The 14,859-nt window shown below is 32.5% G+C and overlaps 1 protein-coding gene across 3 annotated transcripts in view; it reads left to right on the forward strand.

The window, feature by feature from the left end:
* LOC145313077 (inward rectifier potassium channel irk-1-like) overlaps nt 1-14,859 on the forward strand; it is a 118,069-nt gene that overhangs the window by 26,357 nt on the left and 76,853 nt on the right. For all 3 annotated transcript variants that reach the window (XM_080152341.1, XM_080152339.1, XM_080152342.1), the window contains exon 2: nt 9,779-9,906. In XM_080152341.1, the coding sequence (XP_080008467.1) occupies nt 9,779-9,906 (128 nt within the window). The remainder of the gene's footprint in view (nt 1-9,778; nt 9,907-14,859) is intronic.

The raw sequence follows: 14,859 nt of genomic DNA on the forward strand, positions 1-14,859 counted from the left end.
TATAAGACAACAAAAAAAGACTATAAAATTTTGGGTACTAGTGTAGTTATTAGTCCAATGTCCCCTACTTCCCTGCATTTACGTTATTCAGTCTGCAATTTTTTTTAATAAAGATCATTTTATTTCATTTCATTTATCTAAATTAAATTTCCTGTCGTTTAATGAAACATCCATGAAGGTAGAACTGCCTTTTAGCAGGTTTTTGGCTATTTTTATATTTTTACATATTTCCTAATATCTTTGGTGTTTTTGGTCCGATTTTCTTTTTTTTTTGAGATGACAGTAAAATAAAAATGTCAGTCATCATTCAAAATATAATAAGGTTTTGTGTTTATTTTCTCCAATAAATCTATTCTTGATTTTAAAGAATACTCTTCCTTTCTACTTGTACGTATTTCCATCCACGATTTTTGTGCTTCGCTACTTATGGCTGTTGTCATCCTTGTTTTGTGTTGCTATTTATAATTTACATGTGAAATCCATTATATTCCAAGATGAATGTAAATTTGTACATTAAAAGTTTGTTTAGTCTTGTACTAAAATTTACTTTGCAAGTTTGCTTTTAAGTTTTAAGAATAGCAACATCTTTTAATTCCTAGAAATTAGTGTTCATACGATATAGTCAACTCTTTAATTTAGTATGATTTTAATTTTTAGTAGTGAAGCTACTCTATAATTCATTTTGTATAGCCGTCAAACACTATGGGGAAACTGTGATTTTCTCGGCTGCTTTTGAAGTTAGACTGCTGAAATTTTCAGTGCAGATTCCTATAATATATGCACAACTATTATATAAATTGTTTTGCCTGTTTGTCTGTCGGTAGTGCTCCAAAATACACCAGAGCTGGATCTTTAAATCATTTCAATGGTGCGCCAAATCGGGGTGCGCCAAATTTCAGCCAATCAAGCGCAGCATTTCGTAAAATGCTGTGCTCTCATTGGTGGAAAGTTGGCTTACACCGATTTGGCGCACCATTGAAATGATTTAAAGATTCAGCTCAGTCTAATTTTTTAAGATTTTCTGATATTCTTTGATTTTTTCATGTTCTCTTTTGATCTTTTCTTTTATATAGCAACTCAAAATAAGTGCTATAACTTACTATGTCCGTTTGTTCATTCAATACTTTTTTGTGCATATCTAGTACATGATTAATTGAATTAATAAAAGGATATATTTTGCTAAGCTGTTTTGATAAAACACTTTTAATTACAAGAAAAGTTTGTGTTTTAATTTCCTTCCTCCGTGTGATAATGGAGTCGTGGGTATATGTTACAGGGATCTTAAGGGATAAGACAATGGATGATAAATTGATATTCCCCATTGTATCGCTGTTAAAGCTTTCCTTGAGCTTTTTTTGTTGTGCTCTGTATGAAATCCCATAGGACGTCTAACCCTTATCCCAATGTAGTAAAGACGACAGTTTCTTTCCCTCCGATCACTGATCAGCGCGGCATGGTGCGCATTGTTTAGGCTCCGACGCGGTTATTCTTTTGTTTCAATCGGGGAATGCGCGTAATGGATGTGTTGTCAAACACCCATGATGATTAACAGAATCTGCAGATTAGAGCTGTTGGCTGAAAAGTTTGGACACACAAATCAATATTTAATAGAGGTACCCAAAGTTTTTAAGCAAACTAATTATATAGCGTTGTTATAAAACTTTGGGTACCAGCATAATTTGTGTTCCAATGTCCCCTCCCTCCCTGATATGTACAGACTTTTCTTAACCCTTACAGATCGGGGGGGGGGGGCTCAAAGAGCCCCCCCCTCTAGTTTTTTCAATCTCATTTTTTTTGTAGGTAAGATGGAGTGCTGTGACTTCATGACTTTTTAAGTTTAGTAATTATACGTCGGCAAGAGTTGATTTTATTAGGATATCTGGTCTGTGTCGGTCGTGGTGTCCGGTCAAAGTCGGTTGGGTAGCACCAAAATTAGAAAAAAATTCTAAATAAATCTTAATTTCTACGTTATGACTTTTGTGTATAAGGAGAAACCTAAAATTTTTTTTGGTGAATACTTAGATATCAATGACCTTCTGAGAAAAGTTGTGTTATGACCGTTTGACCGCTCCCTGGCCGACTTTATGACCGATTTTTGTCCGGCTTTTACTACAGACATATATCATGAATATCGTGGCTTCTATTACAGCTAGAGTCCTATAATTTTTTTTGGTAAATCCTTGAGCAACATCAAACAGATTTAAATATTAATTGGCGCCGCCAACCGCCGTTTTACCGCCGTAACCGCCGAAAATGGCGGTTTCCGTTATTTGCCGTTTTTTGGCGATGATCAGAAAAAGTAATTTTTTTGTTATGAAAAATAAAAGTTCTTCCTAAAATTTGGTCATCCTAGCTGCAAAATTGGCCGCTCTACAGCTGTTTTAAAATTTAGCGGCTGGCCGCTAAAAAGCGGCTAAGGAGCGGCCTGGCCGCTATGACTAGAAAAAGTAATTTTCTCTAAAAATACACATGAACCACCAGAAAAAAATTTTACGTCTTTATCTGTAACAGGAGCTGAGATAGAGGGGGGGGCTCTTTGAGCCCCCCCCCCGATCTATTAAGGTGGGAATTGGGGCCCGAGCTGTAAGGGTTAATGTTCTTACAAACTTTTAGTAGAGAAGCTACTCTATAATTCACTTTGTCCGTCCGTCCGTAACGCTATGGGGGAAATAGGATTTACTCAGATCCTATAAAAAACATTCCCATCATTAAGGAGCACAATTAAGTATAAAACATCGATGACGGTAGGACCGCTTTTTAGCAAGTTTTAGGCTATTTTTGTATTTTTCACATTTTTTTTAATATCTTCAGTGTTTATGGTGCGATTTTCAAAAAAAGTTTTAGTTATAGATATCTAAATTAACTACTTATGGATGTTGTCACCCTTGTTTTTGTTCAAGTATAGGAATAACAACATGAACAATAGGGCAACAGAGATAAAAATTTTCTCTCGGAATTAATTTTGCTTATAATGTATAAAATAGATCAATCTCTCAATAAAAGTAAATGGAAATAAAGTCTTACAAATAGAATAGGGTTATTTCTCGTATCGTATTATAAACGACTTTCCACGAATATAAAAATGTACAATTATAAGATTAAAACTAGTTTTTATATTCGTAGAAAACTGGATATTATATGATGCTAGACATAGTTTTTTTCGTATGGATGAGAACAGGGTTTAATCCACCGGATTAGAATCGGTTTTGAATGAATACGAGAAATATTTTCAACCATTGAATTTTGATGATAAACGTTTTTTAGTTAGCTATTTTTATGTCGTAACATAAATTTAGTAAGATTTTTGGAAGCACTTCAAAATGTACTTGAAGAAAGTCGCTAAAAAAAATCAGCATGTGACGTCATAAAAATGAGGAAGATGAGAAAGAGAGAAGTGGGAGAGTCAACCCCTAAAAAAGAGAGATATAGAATAGCTTGGCTACTATACAAATATACAAAACCTCTTTGAAGCTTTTTCTTCCTGATTTAGCTTCCGCCTGTTTGATATTCCAAGCCAACATCTCTCGTTTACAAGACATGACTTGGGTAGAAGATTTACAAACTACCCAGGGATAATACGGGATAAGACAATGGATGATAAATTGATTTACATCCCCAATGATGCCAACCAATTACCCTTTCTATAAATTATATCTATTGGTTCTATTGTTCAAATAAAAACAAGGATGACAACATCCATAAAAGCGAAGCACTGAAACGGTAGGACAAACGGACATTAACACTAGTACAGTGTCTGAACTGAATAATCAGAATATAAAAGTATAAGAGTCGAAGCAAAATTGTAAGTAAATTTGTTGAAAAACTGCTTGATACAGGATAATGTTTAGGGTAATACTTACATTTTTAGGACTTGATTATAGAGTTGCTTCGCTTATAACATTAAACTTTGTTGTCCCAGGAATTAATATACCAAAAATCAGATCAAACGGATAATTAGATCTCATAAAAATTTGTTTTTAAAAAAGTAGAAAAATCAACATGTTTAAAATGAACGTACGAATATTCTGGTAATGATTATAGAGTTGCTACGCTTTCTAAATCGTACTTAACTACTACAGGAATCACCATGCAAAGTTTGAAATCGATAGGACAATTTTAACATGCCTAAATTAACGAATAAAAGCTATTAATCTCGGACGGACGTACGGACGGACCGACCCTAATTATAGAAAAGCTTCGCCTTTAAAATTATATAATAACGAAGCTACTCTTTGACCATGTAACGTCATACCTCTAGGAAGGTGGCAGACATTATAATGTAAATCATACTAGTACCCTAAATTTTATATACTAAATTTTTCATTTCCTGGCTCAAAAACTTCGGGAACTTTTTTCTAAATTCTGTATATAAATGTACAAACTATTTCATCATTAATTTTAATCTTCATTTTATACCTAACTATGTTTGATTTTCAAATTTTTAGTCAATGAAAATCATAAGGAAAAAGTATGTCAACATCCATAAAAGCGAAGCCCTGAAATGGTATGACAGACAAACATTAACTCTTGTAAAGTGTCAGAACTGAACATACAAAATATATGTAAATACATATGTTTTGACAAAATTAATACGTAAATTTGTTGCGAAACTTCTTAAATCCCGAATTCTGTTTAAGGACATACTGACATTTTTAGGACTTGATTATAGAGATGCTTCGCTTATAATATTTTACTAGGAATCAGTTCTCCAAAAATTAGATCAATCGGACGATTATATCCCACAAAAAATATTTGTTAATGAAGTTAAAAAAATCCACATGTTTAAAATGTTTAAACGGACATTCTGGTAATGATTATAGTGTTGCTACGCTTTCTAAATCGTACCTAACTACTACAGGAATCAACATGCAAAGTTTAAAGTCGATAAGACAATTTTAACATTCCTAAATTAACGAAAAAATCTATCCGTTACGGACGGACGCACGTACGGACGGACCGACCCTAATTATAGAAAAGCTTCGCTTTTAAAAAGTTTCTCCATCAATAATTGAAATTGAATTAAATCAAAATTTAAATCCTCCTCATAAGGAAAAAGGATAAGAGGATGAATACTCACCCCAATTTCATTGTAAAATATTACTTCCCCCCTACTAAAATAATTTGTCTGCTATTTATTTAAACCGTCCGCGGCTTTTTGCATCTTAATCATAACCTATTCTATATATGTAAAAAAAAAATATAAAAAAATTTATCTTATTAATTATTATTATTTTTCTGTAATTTATTATGTTTAAAAAAAAATTAAAGAAAATATTTAAAATACAATTTGATTTAGAATCTTAAAAAACAAACAGCCGCGGACGGTCTTAGTACAGCAGAAAAGTATGTTTCGCCTAGTTTAAAAATAGGAGGGTTCACCTTTTATGATCAAAAAATTTATTTTTTTCAAATTAGCCTAAATGTAATATTTGAATCTAGTTAACATGATAAAACTTTTAAATGTTTACTAATAAAAAATTAATAGTTAAGCTCTCAGCCACCAGGTTCGCTAGTTGTCTACTTCAAAGACATACATTAAAACTAAGGCTAAATATTAAATAAAAAATTTCATAACTGAATAATCTAAATAAGTGAATAATCTGTAATGCTATCTATGTTCTTTCTCAGACAATACTCGTTTTTACAATATTTTTAACATTTTCAAGTGATGTTATTTACCCCTCAGGGTTTGGCCCTTTAGTGACAAAAATCCAAAACAAGAAAAATACAGGCAAAATAAAAAATTGATGAACGCTTTGATATTCTAGTTCTATATCCAAAGCTAGATGGCACTGAAAAACTGATTATTATAATTTACAATCAAATGTTCATATTAAATTTGTAAAAACGTTTATTTATTAAAAAATATAAGTTAGATAGACTGCAATATAAACCTTATAAGCTGATAATGAGTGTTATGATTAAAGTCAGTAGCAAAGTCATGAAAAATTAATAATGATAATTTTATATTCTTTCATTAGGTTTCATCAGAATGGATGATAATTCAAAATATTTCTATATCATCCCTTAAAAATTAGATTTATGCTACAAACAGCAACTATTATTGTCTTGAAATTATATTTAATTTTAAGATATTCCCATTTTGAAAAGTGGTGGAATAACATTAAAAATTCAGCGCGGCAATTGCTCAATTTAGGCCTCTAGGCCCACTGCCTATTTTAGTCCTTCAAATACCTCGATTTCTCTCTTTTATTATTTTCTCTATGATCCTCCTAAATTTGAAAGTTCATTTAAGTACACAAATAAGACTTTCATGTGGATCAATTTTAAAGGGCACAATTTTCTGCGCCACTATTGTGTATGGAAGGAATTTGAGTGAAGTAGCCTAGAACCATCCCAAGGCTTAAATATAAAATTCAAATAGCCTAAAACCGGTATAAATTTTAAGTCTCTTTCGTGGGGCGATTCTTCTTATTTTCACAGTAGCTTTTCTCCTATTTCTAGCCCCTTCGGGGGGCTCTAACCCTGCTGGGCAATCACCTAACCAAATATAACCTAACCTTATCTAAAATAACCTAATAGCCATTGTAAAAATACGACGAATCGCCCCTGAAGGGGCGTTGCCACGAAAGGGACAGATCCCAATTTTATTATTCCTTGAAAATTGTCTGTAATACAGAATATTTAGTAAGGCAGGTTCTAATCCAGCGGACAATAACGGTTTGGAAGCAATACTGTAAAAAGAATATAAATACTCATAGAGCTACTCTAGCTGATGTGTACATTAAGATATATAAGTTTTTAAGTTTATAGAAAAGAATTTAATGTTAAAGGTAGATTTGAAATTTGCACCAAAATTTCAGGATTTTTTATAAAGAATTTTACAAAAAAAACGAATTTTTTATAAAAAATCCTTAAAATTTGATGCAGATTAAAAATCTACCTCTAATATTATTGTTTCCAACTTATATATCTTAGTGTACATACCATATGTTTAATGCAACCAAACTCCTTTTATTGTAAATCTTTCTCAACTAGCATTTTTTGCCCTAATGAATCTAAACTTTCTGGAATAAGAAATCGTTGCATTTTAGATGTATCTACATATATAAAACAGTTTACATATACAGTTTTTAGAAGCAAAGATTTATTAAAAACGAAGCTTTTCTATTATTTGTAGTGCCTATCAACCATAACGGATAGCTCTTATCATTAATTTAGACATGTTAGAATTAAATTATTGAGTTCAAACTTTATTCACAATGATTCTTTTAACATTTCAAAAAGCGTAGCAACTGGATAACTAATACTGTCCAAGTGGTGAAGACCCATACCTTCTGCTTGCAAATTGCTTTCTGTATTTTTGTAGGGGCTGTGTTTATATTTCCGACGCTATCAGCTGATCAAAAGACCTAATACAAAAACGAGACATACACATAGGTCATACTCCCCTCTATTCTTTTACTTTAACCATATATCACCCTATGCTAAAAAGAACAATCCCATAAGAGAAAAACAAAGATGACAACATCCATAAGTAGCGAAGCTCAAAATGATGAAGGGGCATCGGGAAAAATTTTATATAGAGCAGTGTCATAAATAAACATGAAACTTCATAAAATATTAAAATGTGTATATTAGATGGGCATATATAATGGGAATCACTAAAAATTTCAGCTGTCTATCTTTTATAGGGGCTGAGAAAATCACGTTTCCCCCAAAACGTTTCTTATGGACAGACGAACATACGGACAGACGGATTTTTCAAATTATAGAGTAGCTTCGCTACTAAGAAAAACATGTGATCATATTGACATTACGATTATTTGATGAACCTTTTACATGTAAATAATGTATAATGTTTATAATCTAAAAGGGTAATAATGAATTATTAAATAAACTACAAATTGGTATAATCTGGCCTTTTTTAGAGGCTAAGCAGCCGCTATTCAGTTGCTATTTCGCTGCTATAAAACAGCTGCATGTGTGTTTTATTTCATGGTTTAATCTATATCTTTTAAGCTAAGTAAAATCCACAATCAATCACATTGATTGTATTGTTTTAACCACTTACTTTTAAGAATACTAGCGGCTTTGCCCCAAGAGGTAATTTTAAAAAATATTGCAGCTGCCCCAGTATCAATTTCAAAATTTTCGGGGGAAAAAATTGGATCTGCCCCAGTATCAAATTCAAAATTTTAAAAAAATTGGGGGATTTTTTTTGTTTTTTGGGGGGGGTTTGGGGTGTCCCACCCCCCAAGAAAATAGCTTAAAACCACCACAGGAACAATAGGTATATACCCTGAAGAGTAGAACCCGATCGGTTCAGCGGTTCCCGGTTATCTTAAGGGACAGACGGACGGATAGACATCAAGCTACTTTGTATTATAGATTAGCGATGGGTTCCTAGGTGCTAAAGGATGTAGGCAAAGCAAAAAAAGTCTAAAAACATCCCAAGACTTAAATCTACAAATAAAATTTCCTAAGACATATGATAAGCTTTATTAAATAAAAAAAAACTCAATCTATTCATTAGTCATTAAAATCTTAAGCTGAATACAAAAAAAAATAATACTGGGTAAAGTCCCTTTTGTGACAACGCCTTTTAAGGGGCGTTTTATAAAACTGAATTACCTTACAGTTAAGCGCGCATCCACCAGACACTAAATCAATAATATGTGACATTTTAAATATTTTTTTTTCTCATTTTCTAGATCATATTAAAAGAAGGTTTGTGCGTATAATAATTAAATGTTACACATTTTTTTCCTCACATTGCAAACGTAAAGAACTGTAAAAAGTATTCCATATAAAAATTGTTGTTTGCTATAAATAGTTTGATATTATCTATTAGGGTGGGTCGATTTTGGAATTTCACATTAGTAGACATTGGCAAGGGTTACTGGGCCAAAATAAAACCCTGTGAAACTTGAAAAAGGTTTTTTAATCCAAAAACAACGGGCGCGCGGTGGGTGTAAAATGTACCCGCCCCCTTATAAAACCAAAAATTGAAATTCCTTCAAACACAGGCATGTTGCATATCAAACTGACTGCATTGAAATGCTGATTACAGATCTGAAAACCGTTTTGAAAAATATTGATTTAGTCTGAAATGATTTTCAAATAACCTACCAAAAGAAACATTTTTGACTAAATCAGCTGTTTTTAGGTACTTAATAGGATCTTATTCGAACTAGGAGCAATATTTTTCAAAACGGTTTTAAGATTCGTATTCAGCATTTCAATGCGGTCATTTTGATATGCAACATGCCTGTGTTTTAAGGAATTTAAATTTTTGGTTTTATAAGGGGGCGGCCACTTTTTATACCCTCCGCTCGCCTCCAGCCATAAGAGCCAAGTCACTTTTGAAACTTGAATGGGGCTTTTCATACATATATATGACTTCCGCAACTTATGATAACAGTAAAATCTAAAAAAAGGGGGAAATGGACCCACCCTATTATCTATGTGTCTATCTGTCTATCTAAATATATGTTTGTCTATATAACCATCTCTATCTTGCTATCAATTTATCTCTCTGTATATATATCTTTCTAACTATCTATCTATCCATCCATCTTTACTTATATTTGTCTATCTATCTATCCACCCATCTATCTATTATCTATTTATGCATCTATCAATCCATCCATCCTTCTAAAAATCTACCCCTTCCATAAATCTATTTAACCATCCATATATAGTTTCATTTACATCTATCAATTCATCTATCATTCTATCCATCTATCCATCCATCCATCAATCCGTTCATCCATTCTTTGGACTAATAAATATTTATCTAATTAACTTTTTCTAGGCGAATGGTTCAGCATCCCCCCTGAGTACGCCCGTGCACAGTAGCGGGTCAGGGTCAGCAGCTCTGGCTCCCCATCCCCCCGCACCAGCGGTCAGGCCATTCAGTGCGTCGGGACTAGTTCATCACATGTAATTTTATCACTCATTTGTAGGAGCGAAGCTACTCTATATTTCACTATGTCTGTCTGTAATGCTAATATGAGGGAATACTATTATTTCTTAGAAAGTAATTTGGAAAACCTTTTGCTATTTAACCATTTACTACATGTTATTTCTATTGCATTTGACCACAGAGGAGATAGGGGGTACTCCTCTCAGAGCCATATCTCAAAGGGGCTTAGGACCCCCCCCCCCAAAAAAAAAAAAAAAAATAAAGCTAAAATAAAACTTTTCAGAAAAAAAGGGGATAGATAGATCAAGTCATTTACTAGATCTTACTGGACATACAGACAGACACACAGTATGTTATATTAGTATGTAGGATGGGTAGATAATAAAAGATAGCCTTACATCAAACAGACAGACTGCAATTGGTTAAATACACAGAAATTGCATATATTTTTGTAAAGATTATAATTCATTTTTTAAGAAAAACATATTACTGAGTAAGATAAAATGAAAATTTATTGTGTACATGAAGATTTATTGCTTTTTAAGAGACTTCAGGATTTTTTAGGGATCTTAATGGATAAAACAATGGACAATAAATTGATATACATACTAAGAGATATAAGTTTTCCGGAATTGTAATGTAGGGAGTAGATTTGAAATCTGCATCAAATTTTAAGGATTTTTTTTATAAAATTCGTTTTTTATATAATTCTTTATCTAAAAGCGGAAATACAAATTAAGTTAATTAATTTTGGCATCTGTGATTGGTGGATTTAAAAAATCTGCGCTCTGATTGGATGTCGTACATCATTCAACCAATTAGAGCGCAGGTAGTTTAAAATCCACCTATCCTATTGGTCAAAATTAATTAACTTAAAATGTATTTTCGCTTTTAGATAAAGAATTTTACAAAAAACGAATTTTATAAAAAATCCTTAAAATTTGATGCAGATTTCAAATCTACTCCCTACATTAAAATTCCGGAAAACTTATATCTCTTAATACATACACCATCAAAATCATCATGTTAGTTGGAGAAAACTTAAAAACAGTTGGAACTTTTGTTAAATCCTCATTGATTGTAAAATATACATATATTTCCCATTATCTTATCCCTTAAGTTTCCTGATTAGATAGATAAATTAGATTTCTTATAAATGTCTAATAAAAAAAATTCAAATCTTTGGGTAGGGTCGGGCCGGAGACCGGATATCCGGCTGATTTCTAATGCCGGATATCCGGTATCCTGTAAGATATCTTGCATACTCCGAATATCCGGCAAATTATCGAATATCCAGCTGTATAACCGAATATCTGGCATTAGAAATAAACCAGATATCCAGGATCCTGATAGTTTTAATATCCGATATCTGGCCGGATATTGAAAATTGCCGGATATCCGGCCCAACTCTAATTCAAACCTTACCTCCCTTTTCTCATTCGTTTTTACGCATAAACAAAAGCAACCTTTTAAATCCCAGAGTTTTGGCTTATTTAAGCTTATTTTTATTTTATTTTATGTTAATAGAATTAGAATAGGTATAGTTAAGTTTATTTAGTTCAATAGCAATTGAAATTTAAGTAAACTGCATAGTTAGTTTATATGCAAAGCAATAGGTATAAAAAGCAATCCTTTTCACTGATCAAATATATATATATATATATACTACCAGCTGCGCCCCTAGCCTCTAGGGGCTTTGCCCTAAGAGGTAATTTAAAAAAAAAAAAAAAAAAACAGTAAAATTAAGTATTTCTCGTGCTGCCATTTATTGTGAAGTACCTGCCTAAAAACAATTTTTTGGGGGGGGAATGGAATTTTCATTTTTTGGGTGGGTTGGTGGGGGTGTCCTACCCTCCAAGAAAATAGGTTAAAACCACCACAGGACCAATAGGTATATACCCTAAAGAGTAGAATCCGATCGGTTCAGTGGTTACCGAGATCTTAAGGGACGGACAGACAGACCAACAAACATCATTCTACTTTTATTATAGATATAGAAGATGTATCTAACTCCAATAATCTGCAAACTTAAAAAGGGATTGAATGGGAGTCAAAAATTTATTGAATCAGATCTATGGCTTCATGTTACTCCCTGAAAAGGCCTTGAGGAGTAGAATAGAGATGTATTATATTTATAAAAATCATGTGCAAAATCCTGCTATTGTCACAGATAAAATTATCCAAAAGCCACTCACCCTATTTAATATACTTATATGAGTAAAGAATGCGAATATTTTTAGCTGTTTCATCAAGCGAATGAAATGAAAAAATAACTGCCCTTTCGTATCAAAATATGTACACTTTCTAACCAATAATATGGCCGAATTGTCCATTCACTAATGTATTCCTATTGGCTGAATTATAGACTATGTATCTCAATTATAACTATTATAACAAGGATGACAACATCCTTTACCCTGCACTCACTTTGTATTAGCTGTGTTTAGACCCTTGTCAAGGTAGGCTTTTGCAAGTTTTTCGCGCAGCTGCCGAGCCCACATTCGAATAAGGAAAGGGGTCGGTATGAACTTTTCACTGGGAAAATAAGAGCTTTTGCCGAAGTATTCAAAATGTTATTTCCTATTCCATATAGGCTTTTATCAAATATTTACTTTACGTTACAAAATAATTTGCTTTTGGAAATTTTAAATAAAAGATATGGTTTTCTAAATGTGTATGCATTTCTAGAATAATTACGTAATTGTATTATAATTATACCAGCGGCTCACCTCTATAATCAAAATGTTCCTTTTACTTTACTTTATAAAATATTTTACTTTTGTAAATTTTAAATAAAAGGTATGGTTTTCTAAAGGTGTACGCATTTCTAGAATAATTACGTAATTTTATTATAATCATACCAGCGACTCACCTCTAGAATCAAAATGTACCTTTTACTTTACTTTATAAAGAATTTTGCTTTTGCAAATTTTTAATAAAAGACATGGTTTTCTATAGATATTTGCAGTCATAGAATAATTACGTAAATAGCGGCTCACCCCTAAAATCAAAATGTACCTCTTACTTTACTTTATAAAATACTAGCAGCTACGCCCCCTAGGGGCCTCTAGGAGCACTTGAGGAGGGGGGAGTCGAATTTGATAACCCAATTTCTTATTTTACATTTTAAAAGATTTTTTTTTTTTTTTTGGGGGGGGGTATTTTTCATTATTTGGGGGGTTGGGGGTGTCCCACCCCCCACAGACACACAGACGCAAGACAAACAAACATCCTGTTACTTTAGTATAAGGATTTTGCTTTTTAAATTTTGAATATAAGACATGGTTTTCTATAGATATTTGCAGTCATAGAATAATTACGTAGGTGTTTTGTAATAATACTAGCGGCTACGCCCACTAGAAGCCTCTAGGTGCACTTATTATTCTCACCAATATTCAATTTTATATTTATAAAGAAAGAGTGAAAAAAATTTTGGAGGGGTCATTTTTTGTTGGGAGTATGGGGATACCCTCCCCCGAAATAGTTAACAACCTTCCTTAGACCTGTAAAGGAGAACCATATCGGTTCAGGGGTTAGCAAGATCCTTCTCTACGGACTTTATATAATATGATACCTAAGCTAGTTGCTTCGTCCCTAGCCTCTAGGCAAAGGTGGGTGAAGTCAGTAAAATAGCCAAAAACCACACTAAGACATTCAAAAAGTTTCCCTGGAATGTAAAACCTATTCCAACCAGCAATTTCCGACATCATAAGATCATCAATTTACGAAATAGTTTTTTAAAAATCAAATATTCATAAAAATCCTTTTTTGTGTAAGGAAGGGACATATGACAGAAATTACACTGGTACCCAAAGTTTTATGAACATGCTCTCTCATTCGTTAGTTCAAAAAGTTTGGGTACTTTTACGAATTTAATTTGTTCTTAAGAGGTAGTTTCCTAAGATTTTAATAAATAATTTTAATCTACTGAAGGGTTAATCATATTTATCATCCACTGTCTTATCCATTAAGATCCCTGGCACATTTACTGAGTGTATTTGAGATGTGCTAAAAATGGATTGCCTATTTCTTCAATAATTTCCAAATAGCAGATAACCCAATTATTGCAAACGCTAATTTCAGCTACTCCGGTCAAAGGGAAAAGCGATATATTGTATAAACGATTGATACCTTATACTTTCAAAATTTAAATTTTTTAAATTTTGATTTTTTTTTTGGAAGTTTGAAGCTTTTTTAGCTAGTAGTAAATATTGAGATAAGACGCGGATGCTAGGTACACTTTTGGAAACTAAAATTCAGTACATCGTATTTGAGTATATTGAAATGAACCCATATCAATACAACCAGAGTGCTTAAACTTACACAATTTAATTAAATTTCAATTTATACACAGAATATATATACTTAGAAATATATATCTACTAGCAACTTCGCTCCCAGTCTCTAGGGGCTTTGCCCCAAGAGGTAATTTTAAAAAATAAGTACTACTGGTGCTGCCAGCAGTTTTATGAGAACAAACTTCCCCATAAACAAAAAAATGGGGAGGGGTTTGGGGTGTCCCTTGAAGAGTAGAATCCGATCGGTTTAGTGGTTACTGAGATCGTAAGGGATGGAAAGACATCAAATTACTTTGTATTATAGATAGTTTGGAAAAATTATGAAATAACAAGTATGACAACATCCATAAGTATTGAAGCAAAAAAATTGACAAAGAATAAGGATAAGGGATTCTCCACCTCTTTTTTAGAGGTTTTCTTTCCCACTTCTCCTCTCATCTTCCTTATTTTATGACGTCAAAGGAATCAAAAGTGGTGCAAAAGTGGTACAGATTGGGCTTCGTCAAAAGATTTATTTATGGACAAAGTTAGTTATAAAACAGCTGTTTAGTTGTAATAAAAAAATAAAAAAAATATGCTAAAATTCATACTAATTAAGAAAGTATTATAAGAAATAAAAATCAGCCGTCTATCTTAAATAGCAGCAGAGAAACTTTCATTTCCTTCATAACG

Source organism: Acartia tonsa, chromosome 3, assembly GCF_053477335.1.
Source record: "Acartia tonsa isolate MP-2025a chromosome 3, ASM5347733v1, whole genome shotgun sequence".
NCBI lineage: Eukaryota > Metazoa > Arthropoda > Copepoda > Calanoida > Acartiidae > Acartia > Acartia tonsa.